The following is a 25,244-nucleotide window of genomic DNA, read 5'->3' as shown; positions in this document are numbered from 1 at the left end:
AAAGGCTTTTTGTATGATAAAAGGACTAACTGGGTGTAAACCTGAACACTCATTAAACACATTCAAACATTGTCTCATTAAGCAGACCTGATTGCTCAGGAGTGAGCTGTTTGGAGAGTTGTGTTTTTATCTTTATAAGTTTGCTGTCTATCACCTGAACGTAACCTATTTAAGAAAACAATGCCTCTGTAACAACATGCGGCCTAATAGGCGTTACTTTGAGTTCCCTGGTTGTATACTGGGGACACAATTCTTCTTCTGCTCAGATTTTGAAAAAGAAATGAAAGGCAGAGAGGTAAAGAGGATTTGAGGACACAGACAGCTCTCAGTGAATGAACATACTCTCCCATTACCGCAGCCTGGAATCCTCTACTTGAAAGAATTTGATCTCCTCTTAACTTGCCCCCTCCTTAGTTTGTCCCTCCGCCAAATTACCACCTTATTAAGGACGCTGCAAGTGGGATAGCTCCAGAGCGCTGGAGTCCCATCAACTTTTCAAGCCCATGTTCCACCAGCCTCAGCCAGGCTATTTTGTTTTCCTCACAGAGGGTTTCTTTCTAAAAAGCTGAATAATGATACACACACACACACACTTTCTACACTTACTCAGGCAATTCTTAGCACAACAGCGTCACCAAGACAAGACCACTCCTCTTGCGTTCATAACAACCATCATTCTCCAAACGTTTATTGCATTGCACAGACTAATGCACCTTAACAAAGATTCTGTCACTCCTCTTCTTCACACCTAATTGTCGTTGTGAAGACACTATGCCTTCACAGTGCCATTCTCTACTTGCCCAGAGGCCACATATCTAATTAATATCACCAATACTTCAGCATGAAACTGCCTGTTTTAGAATTCAAATGAGATGCCTCTCCCATCATCCTACCAGTATATATGAGCTCATATCCACAAGAATTATGTCCTGTCTTTTATTCAGCTCATTCACTGTATACTCAGCACAGAAGCAAAACACTACATTAGCTTTATCCCTGTCCTGTTCTTCTTGTTGGAGGGTTTGAAAAAATTTTAAACATTTAAGAGGCATCTGGGGTAAAATAACATTTATATTCAAATGGAAATGCCAGTAAATTCTTCTTTGGCTCGTCTCCGCCTCTTGTTTTGTGAAGCCAGAAACGAGCGAGGCCCGCAGACAGCAGTGGCTCTGAATAACAACCTGGACAGACATTTGGCATCACCATTCTCCCCAGTCCAACACTCATTACTTCCCCCTCATTAGAGGACAACTGTTGGCTAGGGAGGCCATTCTGAGGAGGCCAGGATGAATCTCTCCCGAAAAATCTTTCTTTTGTGCTGCTGATTCTTGATCATATACTGCTGGTGGAGAGAATATAAGAAATTTCTGACCTGAGTATACCCCGATGTGTGTGTGTGTGTGTGCGTGTTCCTTTCTGAAAGTGTAGCATGCAGTGTTAACTATGCATCTGACAGTGATTTTGAGGGGGGCTGGTCTGAACCTGGAGTAGATGGATGACCCCACATCTGGCACTCCCACGGGACATCTGAAAGACGCAGGGCGGGACCGGCCCATGCGCTCCACTGCATCTCAGAAAACTGGGCTCCCCAAATGGCTGAAATGGCTTTGTAAATCTCACCCCTTCTTCACTCCATCCCACACACACACACACACACACACACACACACACACACACACACACACACACAAGAGAAGCCTCTAGTAGTTGTAAGAGGGGGTCCACTGTGCCTCAGCTGCGTGGTTCCCATTCCCATTGGGCATTTATCTGTGTCTCACTGTCCCTTTTGGTTTCCAAATCCTCACATTAGTTTCCAAAAATGCATCCTGTCAAAAAGCAAATCCATCAACAGAGTGACAAGTGAGAGTCTGAAATCTCTAGATGTCCATGTGACAGAAATCTCCAGTATGTCCCAGTATGGCCCAATGTTTGTTTTGATTTCCAAAATCATTGATGGTACAGGTTAACTGATTTACTTTGAGTTTTCTCAGCACAACTCAAAGATAAATCATTCATAGAATAAAACAAACGATGCCAACAAACGCAAGCTGTCCTCAACTACCACCAATGTGTGTGTGTTTTTTGGTTATTCTGTGTTGAGATTTGACCCACAAATTTCTTTCCAGCCATTATGTAGTTGATACTGGGTGTGATAAGGCTGCATGTCATAACCATGTTTACTATAACTCCCCGACAAGATCGGACCATTGGCTAGCGGAGTCATGTGGCTATGGTTAGCTAAATCACAGGTTTTTTACACATATGACAAAAACCACTCTGCATCAGTACTGAAGTCTTTCTGAGGGTCCCTCCATCTTTTAAAATGCTTTGATACAAGCAACAACAGTTTTGCAAGAACAACAAAATAACAGCAATCTTTGCAGTATTGAACTCAGCTCGGCTGCCCAATTCCTGCTAGCCTCAAAATAACCTGACCTAAAATAGCTGCACACACTATTTGACAGAGAGCAGGAAAAGACATTTGCTAATAGTATATCCAGATTTATAAACTGTGCATCCACAATTCACACACTGTGGATATCTGAATAGATATCCTATGGTATTGCAATACTCACTGTTAAATCCCAGTTAGTCTCTCTTAATACATTGTCTAAACTGGTGTTGGCTACTAAACCAACCATGTGACACCTTGACGCCTACCTGCTAACCTTTTCAAGACCATTTCTGGGAAACCATGCTGAATATTGTTAATTTATCACTTATGACTGGCACTGTCTCCATTTGTGGCAAGACTGCTGTGGTTAAACCTCTACCTAAGAAACAACATTTTGATCCAGGCTCTCTGAATAATCATCGACTACTAGAAAGAGTTGTATCTCAGTTACGTTGGGCCCCTGGTGATCTGTTTTTAACCTTTTGGTTTTCTGTAAATTTGTAACTTGTGATATTGAGATATATAAATAACTTCATGCAATGTACAAAAAAAACAATGAAAAAACAACAAATAAATATGATTTCTCTCCCAGCATTGATCCAGACTCTGCAAACTAAGCAGACATATGGAGCTACTTACCGTATGTGCAATGTGTATGTGCATGTTCTCAAATCTTTATTTTGGCAGCGTGTCAGTAAATGTTGATCACAGTCTCTCAGTGAACGACACACCCTGGTTATCCATATTATGCAGTCCTTCACCAATTTTAGACTGCTTTCTCTTCTGCCTTTTCTCTGCTCTCCTGCTTACTTTCTCACTTCCATATCATATTTAATGAGCATGGACAGGCAATCATTGTGTTTAAAATGGAAACCTTTCCATTAATTTAACAAGAAAAGGCTCCAGCACAGGACTAATAAGCAGGGGTAATATTCCCACCACCTGTCACATTTACCTCGCCACAGATAAGGGAGAGTTTATCTGTAAATGGAGGATGTGTCGAAATAGACAACAAAAACCCTTACGACCCAAACACATACGACATACAATAGAGGAGAACGATTGTAGTCATAAATCAGCGTAGGTGGGCACAGGTTATCTATTAAAAAGCTTAAGTTGGAGTGTTTGTGTGTGGAGGTTGCTGACGGAGTCAGGCTCAGTCATTTCTGAGAAATTATCCATGTTACTTGGATACCAGCCCCGTGACACGCTGTCACTTTTACACCCAGCTCAAAACACATGGACATACTTATTCACGCATGACGGCTTCTATGCAGCAAAGGTGGACAGACATGCATGCACTTACTGACATGTACAAAAATGAGTTTCCTCCTCACATCCACACACACACAGACACACGTACAATCACTCACACCCCTCCCTGCTCCATCAGTTCAACTGACAGCAGTAATGAGTTTCTTCTCTGCGTAAGCCAACTGGCACCCACTCAAGGGAATTTTTCAGGCTGAATTGCGGCCATTAATCACAATCCCGGGCAACACGGTGCCATCACAAACAGAGATGCATTCGTGGGGGGCAACGGGACTACAACATAGCGAAGGAGGAGCTTGCAACTGTGACAAAGATGGAGGGAGTGGACTGATGAGGAAGGAATGAGAAAACCATAAAAAATATAATGGTGCTTCATAAAGAAAATGTTTGGTTTGCTAAACCATCTCCTGCCTGCAGAGGGGAAGTCTGGGCCTTAGCTCACAGTGGGCTAAATGGAGGACAAAGACTTGAAGTATCAAAAGCACACATGCTCTATTCTGTAAATATGAGCTCAGTTAGTGGGAGGAGTGATACTCAAACATCAATCATGACCAACAAGATAGGTGGGACATACGTGTGCCAACCGCTGAACGCCTTTAGAAACGTGTAGCAGCAACACAGACCACACAGTCATACACATGTAAGCAGAGAAAGAAATGTGCTGAAGACTCAGACTTGAATGCATAAGGTTGAGAAAAGAGAGGGGCAGCATGGAATAAAGACTGAATAATTCCAGAGCAGCTACAGTGACAGCAGCCCTTTAAGAGCATGGAGCATTTACGATAATGACAAGGCGAGCAGCAGCCGTTAATGTATGGAGAATTGCCATCGCCTCATTTTGTGACGTCAAGCTATTGTCACCACCACATCCTCGTGTTGAGACAGCTGGAAATTCAAAGTCTGTCTCCCATTCTGTTCTTTTCTCTATCTTCTCCCTCCCTCTGTCCCTCCATTCAGGCTGCCAGCTGACTGCGGTCACCAGGGATATTACTGCCCCTCGCTGATCCGACGAACCCAGCCCCCACTCCAAACTGGCTAATCCCGATAAATTTATGCTAATATGCAGTCGGTAACCCCTGGCTCTTTTCGTATGAACATGTGTGACCCCTCCGCTGCGCCAACTGCATGGAGTCCAGCTCACACCAATTTGTAGCGAAAAATAACCATAGAGGAAGAGGAGCAGAACAGGAGAAAGAGGAAAAGCAAATGTAGGCCCTGTCATGACCATTTAGTGTTACAAGACAGTGGGTGAGATATGAAAGCCCTTTGTCTCTGCTGCTACCTATAGCGTGTGTGCAAACAAAGACTGTGCAGATACTGTATTTGTTATGATGGCATATCTCTTCTATCAGATAATGAAATACCATTTTCGGGATCTGAGTAAACAAAGGGCAGCTCTGGATTTACATAAATTAAGAGAAACATTTTTTTCCATAGAAAAACCATCCCAAGGCTGGGGCTTATGAACAATGGAATAAAATATAGGCTTTGTCTTTGCAGTGATTCCTCACTGTAAATAAAAAACCTATTAATTAGGATTAGAAACTGACTAATTCTGGTTCCAAGCATCTCTCCCTCTGTCAATCTTTAAGCCAATCTGCCATTATTTTCTTTATTTTCTTGTTTAATCTTTTTGTTTATAAAATACCAAAAAGTGACATATTCAGTTGCTTGATTAATTTGGCCTACAGTCCAAAAAACCCAAACATTTTCAGTTTCCTATCGCATAAGGAAAAGAACAGTAGCGAATCCTGACACTGGAGTCAAGACAAGCTTGAACAATGACTCAAATGATTCACCGGTCATCAAAATAAAGTGAAATAGTGAAATAACTATTTGATTAATCAACTAATCTTTTCAGCTCGAGACTGCCTGCTTTTAACATTCGAAGGAGCTGAGCATGATAAATCAGTTAATGTTGTTTCCACTGATGCTAAATTACCACTTTTTCCATGAAATATTATGATATGTTGCATAAGCGTTTCCCTCACTGAATGTTTCTGAGCAGTCGCTCACTCACACATCAGGTTTCTCTGCTCTGCTACCTGGTGTGATGCTAAAGAATGTCCTCAAAACACAAAGGTTGACAAAAAAACACACAAGCTGCCTGTAATGGTGGTTTTCTGACTGTCATGCTCTGCTCTCATCTATTCCCTGCAGTGGATGGGAGGAGCGCTACCATAAGCTGTCAGACATAAGCACATATCACTGGCTCTTCCAACCTGCCATCAGCCCGCTAACCCTCTAAAACTGTCTTCCCACTCACAAATAATGCCTATGCTGGCAAATGGAGAGGGCTATTACACTACTAGCATCATGTTTCATCTTTTCACGCTGATGCAATGAAATGGTCCGCCTTACAACTTACTAACGCATGACATGAAACCACTTCTATAAAGAAAAAAAAAAAAGATACATTCATAAACATGATTAAAGACTGCAGTTGGGCGGATGATACAAATTCTTTATGTTGTTATAAAATAAACACATCTCACCCACTGAGCAGCTAAAGAGGGCCAGCTGAAACATCTCTTAGGATGGATCCTAAAATTGCTACTACATCTCTTGAGGTGGGAATTAAATTAAATGTTTTAATGCTGCTTCAGATAGAAAAAAAGACCTCAGTAACATGTGTTAAGGGAATGCACACTGCACATTAATTGCTGTTTTTGTATGTACCGTATGTACTGCTACTGACCATGAGCCTGTGGCAGAGTGTGCACATGTCCCTGTCGGTGCATTTATTTGATGTTAAGCGTAGGTAATGTGCATGTTACAGTGAGGAATTACGAGTGTGGGGTCAGGGGAGCAGTTTTCCGGCATGTTCTAACGGCAGAGGCGTGCTTCTTCAAGCTAGGCGAGCCCGCCCTTGTTTCTTTGCATCTTGCTGCCTGTCGAAAGCTGCCCTTGAAACAAAGCTGCCGGGGTCAGGAGGTCGCAGCACAGCATCGGAATGGAATGTTCCTTCCCGGTTCAAGGTCCAGTCTCCAGAGCAAGAGGGGCCCAGAGATCATTTGAGACCACCGACACATGCTCCATCTATTTTACTCCCTAACTCTCTCCACTTTCATCCACCCCTGCCTGCTTTACAGATGGCAGCTTATCGCTAATCACTCAAATTAATGCTGCGAGGTCACCTACACTTTTAGATGATGATTAAATCAACTCTACTCTCTATGAAAACTAATAAATAATGCTATTAGACGTTAAACTGCATGTTGCATCATATTGTGTCATTTTGATTGCAATTTCCTTTAGCCCAAGAGGACTATAAAATGATGAGAACATAACAGTTGAGAAGCTGGTTTAACGGACTGTTTAAATAACTGATTAATTTCATTGCAGGTTTTCTTCATAATCTGTGGTTGTTTAACACTGTAAAACACTGCTTTTGTCTGGTTTAACCACCCTGAATGGCACAAATCTACCTTTCCATTCTTAAGTCTCAAATATTATAAATGTGCAACACTGAAAGTTGTAATAATTTGTAATGATACACTGAAATAAAAGCCTCTTGAACTGTACATTTTTCGACTCATTAGATTCCTAAAAGTGATACGTGCTAACAAAACTAAAGGGATTCCAAACAGGTTGTCAGGAGGAAATTAGCCATCCCAGAAATCTTTCATCCTATGCCAGCAGCTACCTCTTCTAATTGGTTCCTGTGGAATTCATTTTATCCCTGGTGACCGACTCCACACACAGTTGGGCCTGACAGGCTTTTAACCCCAAACGCTTCGGGTGCTCCGTCCCTATGTGACAGCTACGGAGAAAACAGGAAAGATTGCTTTTTACTTCACTGGTGAATTCATGTTTTTACACTGAATCTTCAATTTCAGAGTTTGATTTGAAATGATTTGTAAAGCTATACCCATTCAATAATTTCCTCCCACATCTCACCATCTAATTCTTGCCCGTTCCCTATATACATATGCAAGTTAGTCTCCACCAAAAGTGAAAAATACACCGTCCAACACCTACCTATGATAGTGTTCTACTCAGAGGACAGGACTTAGGAGATGTTGTGTGTAATCAACCCATGTTAATGTCAATTATGTGAAGAAAGTGAAATATCGCCATGCATTCCCTCAAGCCAGGTCCATCGTCAATCAATCATCTACTCACGTATTGTACAGAACGTGCCTGAAAATAACAGCAGTAAACAGAGTTTAAAAAGTGCATTGTTATATAGAGATGACTTCTATTCACAGACAGAGACAAATAAATGTCCTTTCTGAGTGAGGGAAAATGTGCTTATTTTGCTCTTGTTGTTGCAGGCTGCTGCGTTGCTTGTTTGGCAAAGGGCAGGGTTAGAGCTGTGATGCTGTGGCAGGTTTTGAGCCACCTTATTTCACTGCCAAAGCCAAGGTCACTGCCACTGCCCGGGGCCATCAGACCGGGGCATGGGTCTCCACTGGGGAATGAGCAGGAGGCTGAATGTTGGAGGAGGGGAAACGTAATGGGAGGAGAATTTAAAAAAAAAGGGGAGGGGTATTCTGCCCTAGTGCACACAAAAAGGTCACAGTTTCCCAGATAAACCCCCCTCTCCATCGTCCAGCCCCTCATGACCTCTGACCCCTCTATTTCTGAGTCAATGCTGAAACAGAGGGAGAAGAAGGGGGAGGGAGGGCGCAAGGGGAAACACACCCACCCAGAGTCAGCAGTGACAAAAGGGGGCCTCAGCCACAGCTAGCTGAGTCGGTCAGGAGAACAAACGCTCAGGCCACCGGCACAAAGCAGAGCCACCAGAGGCTGCACATCTCCACAGCCTCTGCCTGTTCCCAGCCACTCCACTGCCCTGCATTTCACAACTAACAATAGGTGCTGCTCAGCTCCGAGAGGTACCCCAACACACACAAACACACTGGCTAGAGTAGGGAGAGGTAGCTGAGGCCCAGAGGAGAGCTGGAGCCTGCCCATCACTGACTGGCCTTTGTCTCCGACTCTTCTGATTATTGGCCACCACAGGGATTTCCTGATCCTTGCTGGAACAAAATGCAAAAACTGGGCAGAGGGGCTCTGTGTTTGTGTGTGTCTGTGGGGGCGATCGCATTATAAGTCAGCACGATCATGTTGACCATTATCTATGCTACTAATAAAACTAACTAATGTCCACCACTGGCTCCACCTCCTGTCTGTCTCTGTCCTTATTACACATTTTCACACATGCAAAACAAAATGCCTGCCAAAGGAGAAGACAGGAAGAGGGAGTTTTGGTGTTTTTATTGGTGGATGGTGCAGACCCTGTAAAGGCTTTTAACTGCACAATCTGGCCATAAAGGCTCTGTTAAGTGTAGTGAAGCGCGGTGACGGGGCAGTACTGAGAGCTGGCCAAGCCTCGAGTGAAGTCTGGAATCATGGGAACACCAACATACACAAATATCCTTTTGGCAGGAGGACCCTCTACTGCCGAAATTGATCACCTGTTGACTGATTTTAACCTGCACCACATCATCTTTTTGATCTTAACACGACATAGGACTACAACAGGGGAACCAGTGGGAACCAAACAGAACACCACTTTTGTCTTCACTTTGAAGAACTACAGTTCAAACACTCTCTTCAAAGGCGCCAGGTGACGAAAAGAAGATGACACACATTAATGGCATGAAAACACAGGATTCATCATCAAGACATGCTTGGAACAGACAAAACTCCTGGAGAGGAGATCATACCTGATTTGTCCAGTTCAAAACAATGTAAGATTAGTGTGTACTGATTATAAAGCTAGACAGTTGAAGAATGGTCTGCCCAACCTTTGGCCCGGCCTCTGCTCTCCTTCCTGTCACCTTTCACCTCTATTACTGAGGAATTCCTCCCATGAGCCTTAAAAGTAGGCAGAAGGAATTTTAGGCCCCCTTTTCATTTGTTTGTTTGAGAATAGCTCGGGTGGTCCAGGGGCATCCGGAGACCAACACACAGACAAACACACACGCTACACAAACAAGCCTGCTAACATTGAACTTGAATTTCATCAAGGCCTAAGCTGACCCTTGTGTGGTGAACAGTAAAGCTTAGATGTTTTGTTCACTTTAAACCTCTCACACTGTCAAAAAACACTTGCGCCACAACTTGTTGGCATCATTAGAATCAACCCAGCATGCTATATAACTTTCTAAAACAAATATGATTCCAGTCCATCCAAGGACAATGTTTTCCAAAGTTAACACTGATTTGTATGACAAAGAAATAAAAAGAAATTATCTGAATGGGTTTTATCTGGTTGATCAGCTACAGTGTGTACACAGCAGATGAGAGCGGCTGCTAGAGAAGTTGGCGCAGTGGCAGGAGGGAGCATCCTGCAAAGACAGGGTCAAAGCTTGCTCACGTATTTCAAGCTGAAATAGATATGAGTTAAATATGTCTGCAAGATATATAAAATGCACCAGTAAAAGGAGGAATAAGATGTTTGAAGGTTAAGAATTAATCAAACCAATTAAAAATGACTCCAAGCCAGGATGCTGATGATGGAAAGACCATCAGTTACTTTTCAAGTGTCACATTTTTTTCTCACATTTTCAGTGATGAGCTACAGCAGATGTGCTAATATTTCATGTTTTTATCAGCACGTTTTGAAAACAGTTTGTACTGGAAAACACATATGTACATTATAATATGAAAGGGGAAAATGCTGTGCAGCTAGTACATTTTTTATCATATTATATTATATTATAGAATAAGTGTAGTATACGCAGCAAAACAGTAGTAGTAGTGGGAGAAGGAAGACACTGATCACTGAAGCAAAAACCGAAGGAAGATGGTGCTTCAGTTTCTGGTATATTTGAAAAAAAAATTAACTGTGTCTGTAATTTTTACAAATGATTTTAACCAATTACTTTCACTTTAAACAAATATAACATTTTTGAGTAGCTGTAGATTAGGTCTGGCCACATCATAATTATTCTACTTGAGTATTTTATGGACTTGTGTAGTACTTCCTGCATGGACTTAAACTGCATCAACTCTTACACGTAAGACAGAAGTCTTTCATTCTCTAGATATTTCAAGTCCCACTCCACTCTCCATGTGGGGTCCCTCAGGAATAAATTCTGGGCCCCTTACCTTTCCTACTATACAGTACAATCTACTTGTTTTCACTGTTATGCCGATAATACTCAAATATATGCCTCACCAAAATCCAGGGACCAAATCATGCACACTGTGTTAATACATTTCTTTAAAACATTATTGGATGACATGCAATTTGCATGTAAAGCCTTGAATTATCTTGCACTTACTTACATCACTGACTAATGCACTATATAGCACTACCACAGTGCCTCGAGGCACCTTAGAGCCTCTTACCAAGGTTTTATTCTTGGTTTAAGCATTAAACATCAGATTGGACTACTCTGTCATTCTTAAAAGGCATTTTTTCCCCCTTGCATACAATTGTAATAGATTCTGTTGCTTGTTTTATTTCACTTTCCTTCTGTTTTCTTCTTCGTGACTCTGTGGGTTTAATAGATCTAGTTGTGGTTGGTTTACACCTAAATGTAGCCCATCAATTTATCTTACTTGCTCTAAATTGTATGTGTGGACATATGCATTTGGTACATATAAAGTATGTATCTTGTATTTTCTATTGTGTAAAAAGCACTTTGGCACAAATCTGTGCGATATGAACAAACAGTGTTATATCACACTAAGAAAGACAGAAATAGGATTACAGTCATGTCAAACACGAAGATAGTGCGCCTGGAGGAATAAGCGAAAGGCCTTTTTAAGCAGTTCAGTATTTCCATCACCCAGCTGTTTCACCACTCTGCAGGATCCCTTCCACCGTTTAGTGGCTTGATTTGCCAAGTGATGTTGTTTACACAGGCAGATATTTTTAGAGCACAAGGGTGCCCGTTCTGCTCCGCACAGAAGCTCATGCCTCATGCACTATTAAGAAGCAGCTCCCCTCTACAGAACATCAACTTGTTCTAACTCTGCGCACATATCTGTGCTCTGTGCATGGCTGGAGTCCTGTCATCATAGCTCAACATTAAAGCACACTTGGAGATAGAGGGAATTAAAGGAATGTAATGTTGGTGTGTATGTCCTTCTGTGTTTCCAACCATGCTGCATAATCAATACTGTCAAAAATATAAATAGTAGCTAATGTATTCAATAAATATTTGATTAGTAATTAATGAACAAATTACTAAAATGTCTTAATTGGTTTGGACATCGACAGTGTTTCTCACTGTGTAAAGACATTGAGCAAACTAAGACAAAAAGGCATATTATGGCTACTATGGGCAAAGTATGGGATCCCTTGGTGATTTTCCACTGCTTCAAGGTCAATGACGTGCCATCTTCAGAAATAATAGGGATTCCTGCCCTTTCCCCACAGGAGAGTTGGAAGAGTTTGTCAACGCAAATATCCAGGGTTGGCATTAGGGACATTCAGTATTGCTGTTTATTCAGCTCTGTGACAAAAAAGGGAGAAAAAAAATGTCGAGGACAACCAGCTTCTTTATAGGCAAGGGGGGAGAGGGAGGGGGGGGGAGAGAGAGAGAGATACAATGAGATTTGCAGTTATTTACCCTTGCCTTTGCTCGTGTATAACCATACAGTGCATAGGAAAAGGACCCTCTCAACCGGTTCTGAAAAGCCTCTATTCTAAGACAAGTAATAAAATATCTTATTCACTGTTGCCAATTCTCAATCAACTCAAACAGAGCATACATAATCAGGCAATGAGATCTTAGTATTTAGTCTGCAGGTGTACAGTAATAAACCGGTTTCTACTGTAATTACACAGCAGAGGTCAGAACAGTCGTTCTTTCAGCCCGCCTCGTCAGTACGAGAAAAAAAGAAAAAGAAAAAGAAAGAAAGAAAAAAGCCGTTTCTTCCTCAATCCCTCTGACGCACTGGTGGACAGATGGAGGGGTGCTGACCACACAGCGGGAGGGAACACTGATTTAACATTAGCCACATACCTGCCCAAAGGAGGGAACAGGGCAGTCAGAGGCCATGTCTGTATGCACTACTGCTGTGTGATGGTTTCAAGACAGGAATATCAATGAGAAGAACGATCAACGAGAGGATTACAGAGATGACTATTCTTTGTTTGTTTTGTGGCATGAAATGGCAAAACCATATGATTTCTCAAAAATCATGATAGATGAAGTTCATGCTTGAAATGATGTTAATTTTGAGAGGATTAACAGAAAACACTATGCGGGTTCGTGTTTAAATGTCAAAACATGCATTTAGTTGGCTAATCTATATGACAGAGAGATGACTTGCTTCGTGGAGATTGAGCAGAGACGAGCAAGGGTAGGAGGGGGACAGGCTGAGGGCGGGGTTTGGCTGGCAGACAAAGGGAGCTACAAGGAGATGTAGGAATGGCGCTTCAGCACTCACCCAGGCAGGAGGCCATGAAAGGGGTGAGGACAGGAGGGTCGGAGGGTGATGGAGAGCCACTGTCGACCCTCCAAACACACGCGCACGCACACGTACTCGCGCTCTCACCTAAACTAACATGAGCTCCACATAAATCACTCTCACGGTCTGAGAAGGTGCTAGTCGTAAGCCATCCACAAGGCTTTGAAATGTAGCATGTTGCAACTTCTCATCTTCTGCCTCAGCTACACACGCAGTTTCTGTCAGACTCTGTCCGGACAACATCACACTTATTTACATTTACATCCCTGAAAGGACTTAAATTCACACAAATGAGAGGCATGGGTATAAACCGAGACACTTTTACAGGCATCTTCTGTCTTCTCCGATTTCATCCTTTACAGCCCCCTGGGTTCTGCTTTTTCATTAAAGTCTCATTCAGAAGCCTACTGTTATAATGGCAGCAAGATTCACCATAATGATCTCAGAATTAAACAAGGTAGAAATTATCATGCAGCAGCCAAGGGCTCTATATATCTTTACTGAAGTGGGCTATAAAATAAATATCACGTATAAGGCACAGTTATTATACTTACATTTATTGCATTTTTTTTACTATTGTATTGTGTTTTCACTCTACTCATGTTTGCACTGACTTTGCCTTTTCACACTTCCATATTGTGTTTGCAAATCTTTTCGAATGATCCCTGAGGTCAATTGCAGTCTCCTCCTATGAATGGGACTGGGGAAAAAAATAAATTATTTCCTAACAAAGCCTCAACTCTTTCCAATTAATTCCAGACAAACAGACAAAAGCAAGTCATTTCAATTGATCCTAAAAGCTATTTTGTAACAGGGGGGCTTTTGTGGTGTGTTGCCTGGTGACGCTGGTGTGCTGTGGGGGAGGGGCAGGAGCCCTGGCCGGGTCCACTGTACCAGGCTTGTCATTCATCCAAATGATGAAAAGCTTCCTGAACGTAAGCTAATGAGGAGGTCCAAGACAAACTGAGGAAAGAGAGAGAGACGAAGAGGGAGAAACCGACCATCAAAGAGATAACATTTAGGAGGAAAAAGAGTTTCCTGGACCAACCGGCGATTTAGAGGGACGACGGGGAGTCCGTCCTACACCAGCCCCCGACAGTGAGCTCACACAAATGGTTGTCAAGCAAGTAAAAAGTGAAATTTATGGAGGGAGGTAGTGTAGAGGGTAAGATGGAAGCTTTATCTACTGAGAAGGCTATAAAGAGGCTTCAGTAATCACACCACCCATTGCATCACAGTGGTACAAGTCAGAGCTCTGTTGTAAGAGGGACTATAACACAGCAAATTACCTCAAAAACACAAAGAGAGCGTCAACATTAACAAACAGTTGGAACACAAAAAGAAACAAATACTAGTCACTAATCTATGTAAGGGGAGCGTTAACTTGTTTTGGGTCATTTCTCTTCATAAACAAAATGAAAAAACTTTGTCCTAAATTAATTACGCCCAGCACAGAACAGGAGAGGATGAAATGGAGCAGCGATTGTCCAAACCCCTGTGAAATATACTTCACCTCAAAGATTAAGCTCCTTTAAAACCTTATTAAGACCTAAAACATTACAGCTTGACAAATTGAGGCTTGATCAACAGGGGAGCACTTCTGTTCTGAACAGGCGCCTGCAGGAACCTGGAGGCTGAGGACTGCAAGAAGCTGAGCTCTGACGGATGACTTTTCTGAATGTACAATACAAAAACCATCTCTGAAGCCTTCCCAAGACAGCCAGAAACAAAGAAAAAGCTGTCATGTCTGCAGGTATAACTTAGGCATAAATAAATAACCACAACTAATGGTGCAATGAAAGCCTCATTAATCTGACTTCTAAAACAATTGTATTTCATACACTGAAAAACAATGGCAACTCAAAACATGGTCAACTCTACAGTGAAATGCCAACATTACTTTCTCTTGCAAATCCTATAAAATACAGAATGTATCAGTGTGCAATGATGGCTAACATGGGGGCATCTTACAGTCAGAGGCTCCAATCTTGTGAGTGTCTTTGAGGGGTTTCTGGAGGATTATTGTCACAGTGATGACTACTTGCTGCATTGATAGAAGTGAGAGTACGTTAACGAGACACAGAGCAACCTTGTAGAAAAGCCTTTAATCATTTAACTCCATGTCATAAGTCTCCTCAACACAACCCAAAAGGTCAGAGGTCAGGGCCCAAAATGTGACTTTCAGTAATCCATCAGTTCCTTCCTAATCAATACAAGGCAAGACGAAAAATGCGGAACAGGTCTGCAGGAGAGGAAAGGCCAGACACAACAGAAGATTTCCATCAAGAATGATTAGGAACCTGAGGTGTGCTTCAGGTCAGGTTCATTCAGTGAGATTAAATTTGTATTCACTCTATAACAGTTAAGTGATGGGGGTTTGCTCTACAGTTGCATAACTCTTAATTTTTCATGCTCATACAGTATTGAACCCTTGCATTAAAAAAAAGATGAATTTGCTGAATTGTATGCAGACAGATTAATTTGTGAGGCACAATTACTTTGCAACACCTTTAAGACTGATTCAATAACTGTCGGAACAGATTAGTGAGGGACAGTGTTGCGTGGTTTGTGGTTGGCTAAGAGAAGAGAGGACTGGATTGTTGGATGACTCACAACTCTGTACTTAACGAATTTCTTCTTTTATCCAATGTATGCAACAAATTAACTTATCTTAAAATCAGAGCATGACATCCTCTCATTGCACTGCACTACTCTCACTGAAATACCCATGAGGTACAGGAGACAACTTACAACTGCACGTGTTGATCGATCTGGCAATCAAAGTGACTCTCCCTCTGATTCAAAATTTGTCATTGAAGATTTTAAGAAAATACTGAGCCAAAACTTTTAGTGAATAACTTGTGAATGCCACTACAAATTGAAGTTATATACAATACACTGCATATTGCTTCCCTACAAGTCATCAGTATAAGTCTATTGTTTTCTCTAGTCCCTGTTCACGTGATGAACTCTCTGCTCATAAATCTGTGGATTTTCATTGTCCTCATGCTTTCTTACCATTTAGTTTGGGGGGGCAAACTTGATTACCTTTGCCTGATACAGAATAAAAAAATGTGCTAGAAAATAGTGGCTACAATCTGGCCTTTGAAAAAGAAAGACCCCTTTGGGGAGGCCTTAAAAGGTTGCATGTGTTTGACAGCGCCAGCCACAGAACAGAGCTGAAGTGACTTTTCCCTTCAGTGAGACGTCTATGCTAACCCCACTATCCCACTGAGTGGAAAGGCTGCATTGGCCACAACAGCACAGCAGTATGCTGTCTACACGCAGCCCGGGATTCAACAGGCTTCTGCGGGCTTTTGACAAGCTCTGTGTTACACAATATACACAGCAGAGCAATCTGAAAGTCTTAACTTGTGCAACAGTACAGTATCACTAAAGCTGCCGCTGTAACATCTCAGCCTGTCCACAGAGGAATGTGAACATCCTCGATGTCTTTGATTTAAAGTGCGTTGAGACATGTGCCATATGTGTGTGAGAGAAAAGTGAAAATTGGAGCACTGAGTCTGACCGTCTCACTACGATAAAAAACATTGTAAATGAACCACGGCAACAATGCCGAGAACTTAATGTTGAACTAGAATGACTTCAAATAAGAGATCTAGTGGTCAAGTAAGAGAAAATCTATCTTGATGCCTTTTCCAGCCTTTGGGCTGCTGGGTAGCGTTGAGCTTACTGCACTCTCACAAAGAAGCTTGGAGACTCTCAGCGTGAGCACTTGTTAATGCTAAACTCAAAGGCTTGAATTTCTAAGCAGCACTGTAGATGAGCATCAGAAAGTTCATTACACTGAAAGAATTATATTAAAATATTCAAATGACTCCACAGCTGGGGATATCAACAACATTTACAGCACAGCAGTACCCCGACGACTGGGACTGGACTGAAATATGATGACTTAAGCCGATATTTCAATTACAATGTTTACATTTGTAGTGAACACAGATCAGGACTTAATCAAACTTCAGGAAGCGGCTCTGGTTGCAGTTTCTGCTTGGGTCATCTCTGCATTGCTCAATCATAAATTCTTTTCCTGACACTTACCTACACATTTAGGTTCAAGATAGCAAGATAATTCAAAATGATAAAGTTTGGATTTAAATATAACAATTAGAAAACTGAATGATGTTAAAATAAAGACATTTACGTTAAGGACAGTAAGATGAGAGGATTCTCTGACTCTGACAGCCAGCAGCTGGTTAGCTTAGCTTCGTATAAAGAGTGGAAGTGCCCGATGGTAACACAGTCCGACTGGCAGCGTGTTTAAAGCTGACTAATTAACACGTTATATCTTGTTTGTTTAATCCATATAAAGACTGAAGTGTGAAAGTGATATGTTGTGGTTGTCTGGAGAGTTATGTGCTGGACTTTTGGCCAGGCACAGTGACTTCCTGAACTTTTTGTCACCATGTGGCTGCCAGGCAACCAGTGGAGACTCCAGGTGGAAATTGTTTTACCTTTGGACAGAGCCAGTGTAGATGTTTCCTCCTGTTTCCATTCTTTATTCTGAGCTAAGCTAACTGGGTGCATATTAAACAAACAGTGGAATTGTTCTTCTCATCTATTGTAACACCTGGCAACAAAGCAAATAGGAGTGTTTCCCAAAATGTCAAACTATTCCTTTAATTGGGTTTTGAATGAATGCATGTCATCACAGTGTAGAACTTAAAAAAATACACACACACACACACACATATATATATATATATATATATATATATATATATATGCCCTCTTACAAGTGCATCACTCTCAAAAAAGAGACTTACTGGCTGCCTGAATACGGGCCTTGCGGCTGACCACCAGCCCAAAAGAATTCTGGGCCACGCACTCGTAGTCGCCCTCGTCAGATGAGCCATCAAATTTGGTCTTCTGGAAGTGGCCTATCAGGAGTGAGCCATTGATGAAGGTGGTGTGATGCTGATCCTGAGTTAAAAGCAGGCCGTTGTGCCTCCACTGCATCGTAATTGGGGGGATGCCGTTCACCTGGCAGTGGAGCATGAGGGGCTGCTCCTGTACGGCGATGATGTCGCTGGGCTCCAGTGTGAAGGAGAGCTCGGCTTCGCACATTACACCTGAAGAGACATGCACACACAAACAGTTACTGTGCAGTCGAGGGTGAAAGTTCATTTTTGACCCTGTACGCAGTAGTTTAACAAAAACATCTGAACATCTGAATAATCCTGTTTTTGTCAATACCACTCAATTCAGTGGTCTTACGTGCCTTTAAATTTCAAAAGAAAGACTGTTCCTGAGCTTTGGGGCCCTTACCGCAAATGCACAATCACCTTTAGTTTAAAGTTTGCACTGCAGGATTGATCGGAGAATTTTGTTGCAGGATCTGAGATTGAGTGCATGAACATACAGGCACCAAAGATAACAAATGTACACAGGTGCCAAACCACGTTTTAAAAATTAAGGGGTAAAAATTTTTAAAACCTTTCTAAAATCAACTGCAGGCCAGTGCAAAGAAGCTACAATAGGGTTTATGTGATCTTTTTATTTTATTAAGAGTCTGGCTGTAGTATGTTGCTGCTGATGGTACTCATATAATTCATTTAATTTTATCCTGATATTTTCTGACACGCTATTTAGGTTGTATTTACTCCTCGATTTACTTCTCCGTTCATTCTTTTAAAATAAACTTATCACTATCCAGGGTCAAGAGGGACTGCAACAGTTGTGGGATAATTTTTCATATTCATTTCCCTCCTCCTCACTACTCTTTGTGTTGTATCAGTGACAGCAGCTCATCAGGCCTTACAGGTCACAAATAAAAAAGCCTTGACTGAGCTACCTCCAGGCTGAAGTCACAACTGAATTCACAGCTATAGACTGAATGCACCCACCCAGTGTACTCTTGTAACACACATGCATGGCCTTGTATATGCAGTACTGGTTAATCATTTGCAGCAACTTTGTCATTGTGATAGCTGTATTCTCTTTTGCTTTTCACCACAAAACACAAAACCATACTCTGCGACTTAAAGCTCAGTTACATTTATTTGTCGTGATGGTTTCCACTCTATAATGGTGTGAGGAGCTGTTTTTTTTTTTAGATTTGCGGTTTCGGAGGGTAAAGAGGAGAGAGGGAGAACAATAAATAGAGGATGCAAACAGCCTGACCTGACTTCGTACTATAAAAGAGGAGCTTAGCGGGCTCTCTTGGTATCATGTTTCAGCTGCTGATGGACTAAGCACTACCAGTCTCAGCCCCAGGCCCTGGAATCTGGTGCAAGGGGGGCAAGGGGAGGGCAGGGGATGGGGGGTGGCAGTGTGGGGGGCACAAGGGTCAAAACAGTGAACCTCCAGCTTCATCCCTCAAATTCCAGTCGAGAAATACTTCCCCTTAGGTGCAGACAAGGAATTCATTGACACACTCCTCTGGAGAGATCACATACGGACTATAATGCAAAAAATACTTCCTCCTCCTCTCTTTTTGCTCAGTATCCTTTCTTTATGTGCAACCCCCTTCCCTTTTTTTTCCACTCAACAAGCACGGTAAGTAAATGGCCATGGGACCAGAGAGACATCAGTGCTACCACTTGTGAAAAACAAGGGGGTGGTGGTGGGAGAAATATTTAACCCTTAGCTGGCAGGCGGTGATCCCGCTGCCTTGGCTGCTGCTCTCCAAAATGATGCTGCCCACTGAGCTCCATCTCCTTTGGTCCAACAAAGATCACATGTTTTCCCACAGGAAGCAGCAAACAGGGAAAAAGAGCTTGCAGCCACACACACGGTCAGTCACACTTCGTGTTAAGATCAAAACATGGATACTTCTCAAAGTAAAGTAAGTATTCTACACTGAGCAAAATGCTTTTGGATAAATTTGAGGATGTTATTATTCAACCTTCAACTGCTCAGACTGACTGAAATGTATTGGAGGCTTCTTATTTTTAGCTTTCAGTGCTGTCACATGACATTAGTCAGTGTTGTCAAGCCTTGCAGCAAACAGGATAATAACAGCACAGTGCTCAGTGTGTTACAATGTCATTGATTTGGACTTGATTAAACAGCTTTATTGATGTTGTATGTACTTCCGCATGACTTCAATTAATCTGACTTTCTTCCATTAGCTTGAACAATGTGAGGGTTCTCAGGCTTTCACTTTCCTAATGAATAAAGCATGTTGGTGGAGCGACTGGCTAATGCAACGCTGAGCTCTGGGTGGGTAGAAGGTTACAAACAACAGTGTGAAAAAGGTCAGAGAAAATCATTGTGAAGACAGCACTGGACTCATAAGACACATCCAATGAGACAAAAGAGATAAGAGGCCAAAGAAAGAGGGGATAGCTGGATGTTGCACTGTGTTTGGTTTAGGCTCAGGTCATCTGTGAATGCTGAGCACCCAGAGGGTGTGCAGAGAGCAGAGCAGCTGCAGAAACCGATGGCAAGAACACGCCTATCCACAAAAACACATGTTCACAGACATGAATCTATACAGGCGTGGATTTTCATGGTTAGATAAGGAGGCACACACACACACACACACACACACACACACACACACACTAATGCTCTTTTCACACAGAGGAAAGAGGCACTAGCATGTAGGATTACCGAGTGAGACCACAGACAAGTGTTGGCTAAGTGTGGTTCATGCTCTGGCTTACTATTGACAGATAAGTGTGGCTGGCTGGCACAAAGGTTTACTGCTGCAACAGTAAAGTGAGGATCACACACCAGCTACTGACAGACAGATGTAGTTAGCAGACACGAGCACCACTGATGTAGCTAAGTGAGCTTAGGGCACACCACAGGCTTCTTACATGCAGCAGCGTGAGCAACACAGCTGCTTGGCATCATATGATATGATAGCTGATAAAAAAGCTGTTTTGGAATTTATTTAATAGTTTTATCTAATAAACACTATCGAGCTCATTCAAATATGATATCATTCACGGAATACTCCAGAGTTTAGGATTTAGATTTGTCTTTTATTGTTAAGTGACTTTGCTGTCTATCCTTTCTCTCTCACCAACCATCTATTGCAGCTCACTGGCCATACGTTCCTGTTCACCATCACAATAAATACAACATATTCTTAAATAAAGAACCAGCTTTATTTGCTATGAAACTCTGCTGCAGCACGTTAGGTTTGTTTGAATGTGGAATGATGTTTTGTTCACTGGATGAGAATTGTGGATTTATCTTAAGTGCTGAATTGGAATATGTATAAACGTATTAAAACCACATATTTGCATTCAGATCTAGTATATGTGCGAGAATGAAACACCAGAGAGTCACTAGTATAAATTAACTATTAAAAAAAGCATCCACAGAACGACTCAATTTCTTTTTCACAAGCTTTATTAGGTGTATTTTATTAGTTATTATTTTTTTATAGTGTCTGGCGAAAAAGCAATATTTATTCTATTTCCAGGGGGAAGACTATGCATGCATGCATTGATACTTCCCTCTTAGGCTCCTGCTTGATAAATTATGAATCAATACTCTTTTTTCCTAGCTTCCTCGTGAGCATGTGGTTTCACGTACTCTGATATTCACCTGTTATAAAAGCACCTCTGTAATGATTACACAATGACAGTAAATAGGCTACAGCAGGAAAACGCAACGCAAGCGCGCTGAGAAATAGTCCATGTGTTGGCATGATAGCAGATGTAGGCCAGCTGCTGCACAGTCTTCCCTCACCAAAGCATTCACCTGCAGTGTTTTTTTCTAACAGTCCAAATGATAAACCAAATATACATTCTGGAGGCTTTGGATTAAGATTAATCAGATCATACTTTCAGGAGTGTAAACAGCCGAAAAGCTAAGTGAAGGTTCTCACTATTTTTCTTCGGTTTCACTTAATATTCATACTGTCCTTTAAAGTCACATGATAATCCATTCAAAGCAAACAATTACCCATCCCTAGAATAAAGCTGTCATATCATGACATCCTCTGATAGATTTGCTGCATTTTAGCTCAGAGTTTGAGCTTTTCAGACCATAAGATATATAATACTGATATGCCTCTTACTGCTTCTTCCACTCTTATCAACTCTGTTTTAAATGTCATAAAAACTGCCTTTATCTAGACTGAATCTAATCTCAGAGGCAGACAAGCACTTGAAAGAGCTTCATTTTCATTAATGCGATGGGTAAATTGGAACTACATCCGTCACAGAGCCGTGTTTCTGAAGTTTTTGTTCCCAGTCCCCTGACTGAACATGTTATGAACCACTGTGTACTGGCCTTTATGATTCCAGTGGGGGCCTTTGTGGGTCCCTGTGTGGTATGCTTTGCAAATACTCAATTCTCTCTCCTGCCTTTGAATTAAGGGGCCTCATATAGAGAGAGAAACTGTCTATCATAGAGAACAAAGGGCCAAAAAAGAAAATTTGAAAAGGACGAGAGGGACAGTCTTGACATTTAATCTGTACAAATATTCTCCCCAGCAGGCAATAACCACAGTCTTTTAATCTATCCCCAGAGCAATAACCACTGTCATTTCACCCAGCCATGGGGTGGTGTCCTGCACTGACCAGTCAAAAACTCCATCTTCTTCACAGGTCCTCTGATAAGAAATGAAACTCCATCTACTTATGAAAGTATGTCACTTTTTAAAGTTAGCGTGAAGAGTTAAGTAGTAGGACATTTTGATCAATTTTAAGAGCTAGAGGCAACAGTGGATAGCAATTCAAAAGCCTTAAAGCCTGTACAACTACTATATCTTAATATCTGGTTTTATAAAGTTTCGTAAATATTAAAGCATTTGGTCCTAATTCTCCCCTCCAAACTGGGATAGAGACCATGTGTGACCATCTTTTTTGATCTTTTTTGGATTACTATCTTGCACATTTCTAATTCATTCTCATTCTCATGCTGTGAACTTTTGCACTTTCCCCAGTAAGTTCTTTGCACATTCATGCACAAAGCTGTACAGCTGTCATTTAAATAACGCTCAAATTGTATATATTGTTATTTCTGATATTTTTTCAGATTTTATTGTCAATGTCCTATTTTCTACTTATTCTTGACTTGCAGTATTTGCTTTTTATCTTTCTATTTTTCTACTTGCTATGTTTGTTTCAATGCACCAAGGCAAATTCCTGCTATGTGAAAACCTACTTGTCAATGACTAGATCCTGATTCTAGTTCTGATGTGGTTAACAATAACGTGGAGAAAGTGGCTCTAACTCTGTAGCCCTACAGCGCCTGGAACACATGATTAAAAGGCACTCAGGAGGAGAATTAGAAAACCACTTCTGATAACAGACAAGACCACTGAGAGTTTCCTGCACACAGCTATTGTAACACAAAAATATTTGACTCTCACAGTGCACTAATTGGACACCTTCCAGTGGGACATTCTTCACATTCCTCTGATGGTGTTCATATGAAAATAGCTATGAAAACAATCCAGAAACTCTGCTGACTACACTGCACGTGGGTACCGTATATTATTATGGTGCTGCCTGAACATCCATGTGCATGTGGAACAACACCAATTAGCCTATGAGAACATTTCAAGTTCTGCAGAATGCACAAAACACAACTTTAACGATGCTCATATAGATATGCGACCTCTAGGCTCAAATTCCGCAGTGCACGAGGCTCCAGTAGTCTTCACATTGGCATTTACTGCCGAAACACTAACGGACGCCGGAGAGGGGCCAAGTTCAGGGTTGCTGGTCAGCAGCACACTTCTCGCCGCTTGCAGCCTGCACCGTGCTCCGGAGAGCAGCAGACCGACCGCGTCTGTCCTCTACAAAGCTCTCACATCCTGCAGCACAACGCTCTACTCCGGTAATAACATATGCCACTTACCGATTAAAGCATATAGGAGTATTCCCAAAAAGCATGGAACAAGGCGGCAGCGCCCCGCGGATGCCATTTAAACACTTGAAAATATTCCAGCACTTGCAGAAAACAACGTGAGGCGAATAGATGGAGGTAAAAAAAAAATAAAAATAAAACCCACACATACACACACACAGATATCCAGGTTCAGCCAGGCTACTACATGTTCCGACCTACAGTGCTACAGTTTGGTGGCTCGCTGGGGTCGAACAAGCTTTCGCCATTTTAACCATCTATCAGGAATCTGTCAGCATCCCGCTCTCTCTCTCACTCCCTCACTCTCTCTCCTCCTCCTCACTGACTCTGCTGTATCCCAAAGACAGCCTCTCTCTCTCTCTCTCTCTCTCTCTCACACACACACACACACACACACACACACACACACGCTGAATCTGCTCTTGGAACAAAAGAGCCGACTGCTGCCTGCTTCACTCTCAACGCGAAAACTGCATGACTTTCTGTCAATAACACAGCTCCTCTTAATATTACTCCTGCAGACATCGGCCAGCAATTACAATACTACTAACAATAGCAATCACCCTAACCGCAATAACTAAAAGTGACATCAGTAACCACAATAACAGAACTATGCTGTAATAATAGGCTACTGATAGATAATCCTTATCTGGTTAAATTAACAGACGTGTGCGGTTTCTAGTTAAGTCAAACAAATATTTCTTCCGTCCTTGGTTGGACACATGCAAACAAACATATGATGAAACAAGTGACACAAAGAACACAAAACATTTTGCCAACACTGAACACATGGCAGGTGCCTTAAAACATACATGCGTCAAAACAGGCTCAGTTTCATAAGGAGAATAAAAAAAACAGCACGATGAAACTGTGTCAGGTGGATGCGTTTTATTTAAAGCTGATGGCTCGGCACATGAGAACCTGTTATGATAAATGAACAAGGAGGACATCTAACTTAAAACAAAGCAGTGGCTGTTTAACTGTATTCGGACTCCCCCTAATGGACAAAGCATCTATTCCAGGTCTCAACTTAAAAAAAAAAAAGTTCAGTCTCATATATGATGTAATGTATTGTAAACAGATGGCAAGCACACCTTGACTCTTCCACTTACATAATAATACTAAAACTATATATTTTTTCTGCAATTAGGCTAAATTAACAGAAATATTAGTCTATTACAATCAGGGCTACTACCAATTATTTACATGATTGATTAAGTCCCACATTATTATCATCATTGTTATTACTATTACTATTATTATTATTATTATTATTATTATTACTACTACTACTACTACTATTTTTTAATTGATTGAGTCATTGCTTTACTATATACAATATCAGAAAATACTGAAAAAAACTTTTTTCTGGAGTAATCTCCTGGTTTTACGGTATCTG

The 25,244-nt window shown here is 41.6% G+C and overlaps 1 protein-coding gene across 1 annotated transcript in view; it reads right to left on the bottom strand.

The window, feature by feature from the left end:
• The window catches only part of igdcc3 (immunoglobulin superfamily, DCC subclass, member 3), a 52,778-nt gene extending 28,875 nt beyond the window's left edge, over nucleotides 1–23,903 (bottom strand). The window contains exons 1-2 of the mRNA XM_041942197.1: nucleotides 23,837–23,903; nucleotides 17,833–18,138 (exon numbers count right to left, since the gene is read on the bottom strand). Coding sequence (XP_041798131.1) covers nucleotides 17,833–18,138; nucleotides 23,837–23,903 — 373 coding nt within the window. The remainder of the gene's footprint in view (nucleotides 1–17,832; nucleotides 18,139–23,836) is intronic.
• Between the last annotated feature and the right edge of the window lie 1,341 nt (nucleotides 23,904–25,244).

This window comes from Chelmon rostratus, chromosome 1 (assembly GCF_017976325.1).
Source record: "Chelmon rostratus isolate fCheRos1 chromosome 1, fCheRos1.pri, whole genome shotgun sequence".
Taxonomy (NCBI): domain Eukaryota; kingdom Metazoa; phylum Chordata; class Actinopteri; order Chaetodontiformes; family Chaetodontidae; genus Chelmon; species Chelmon rostratus.
Note: the sequence above shows the minus strand (reverse complement) of the source record. Positions and strands in the feature narration are given on the sequence as shown.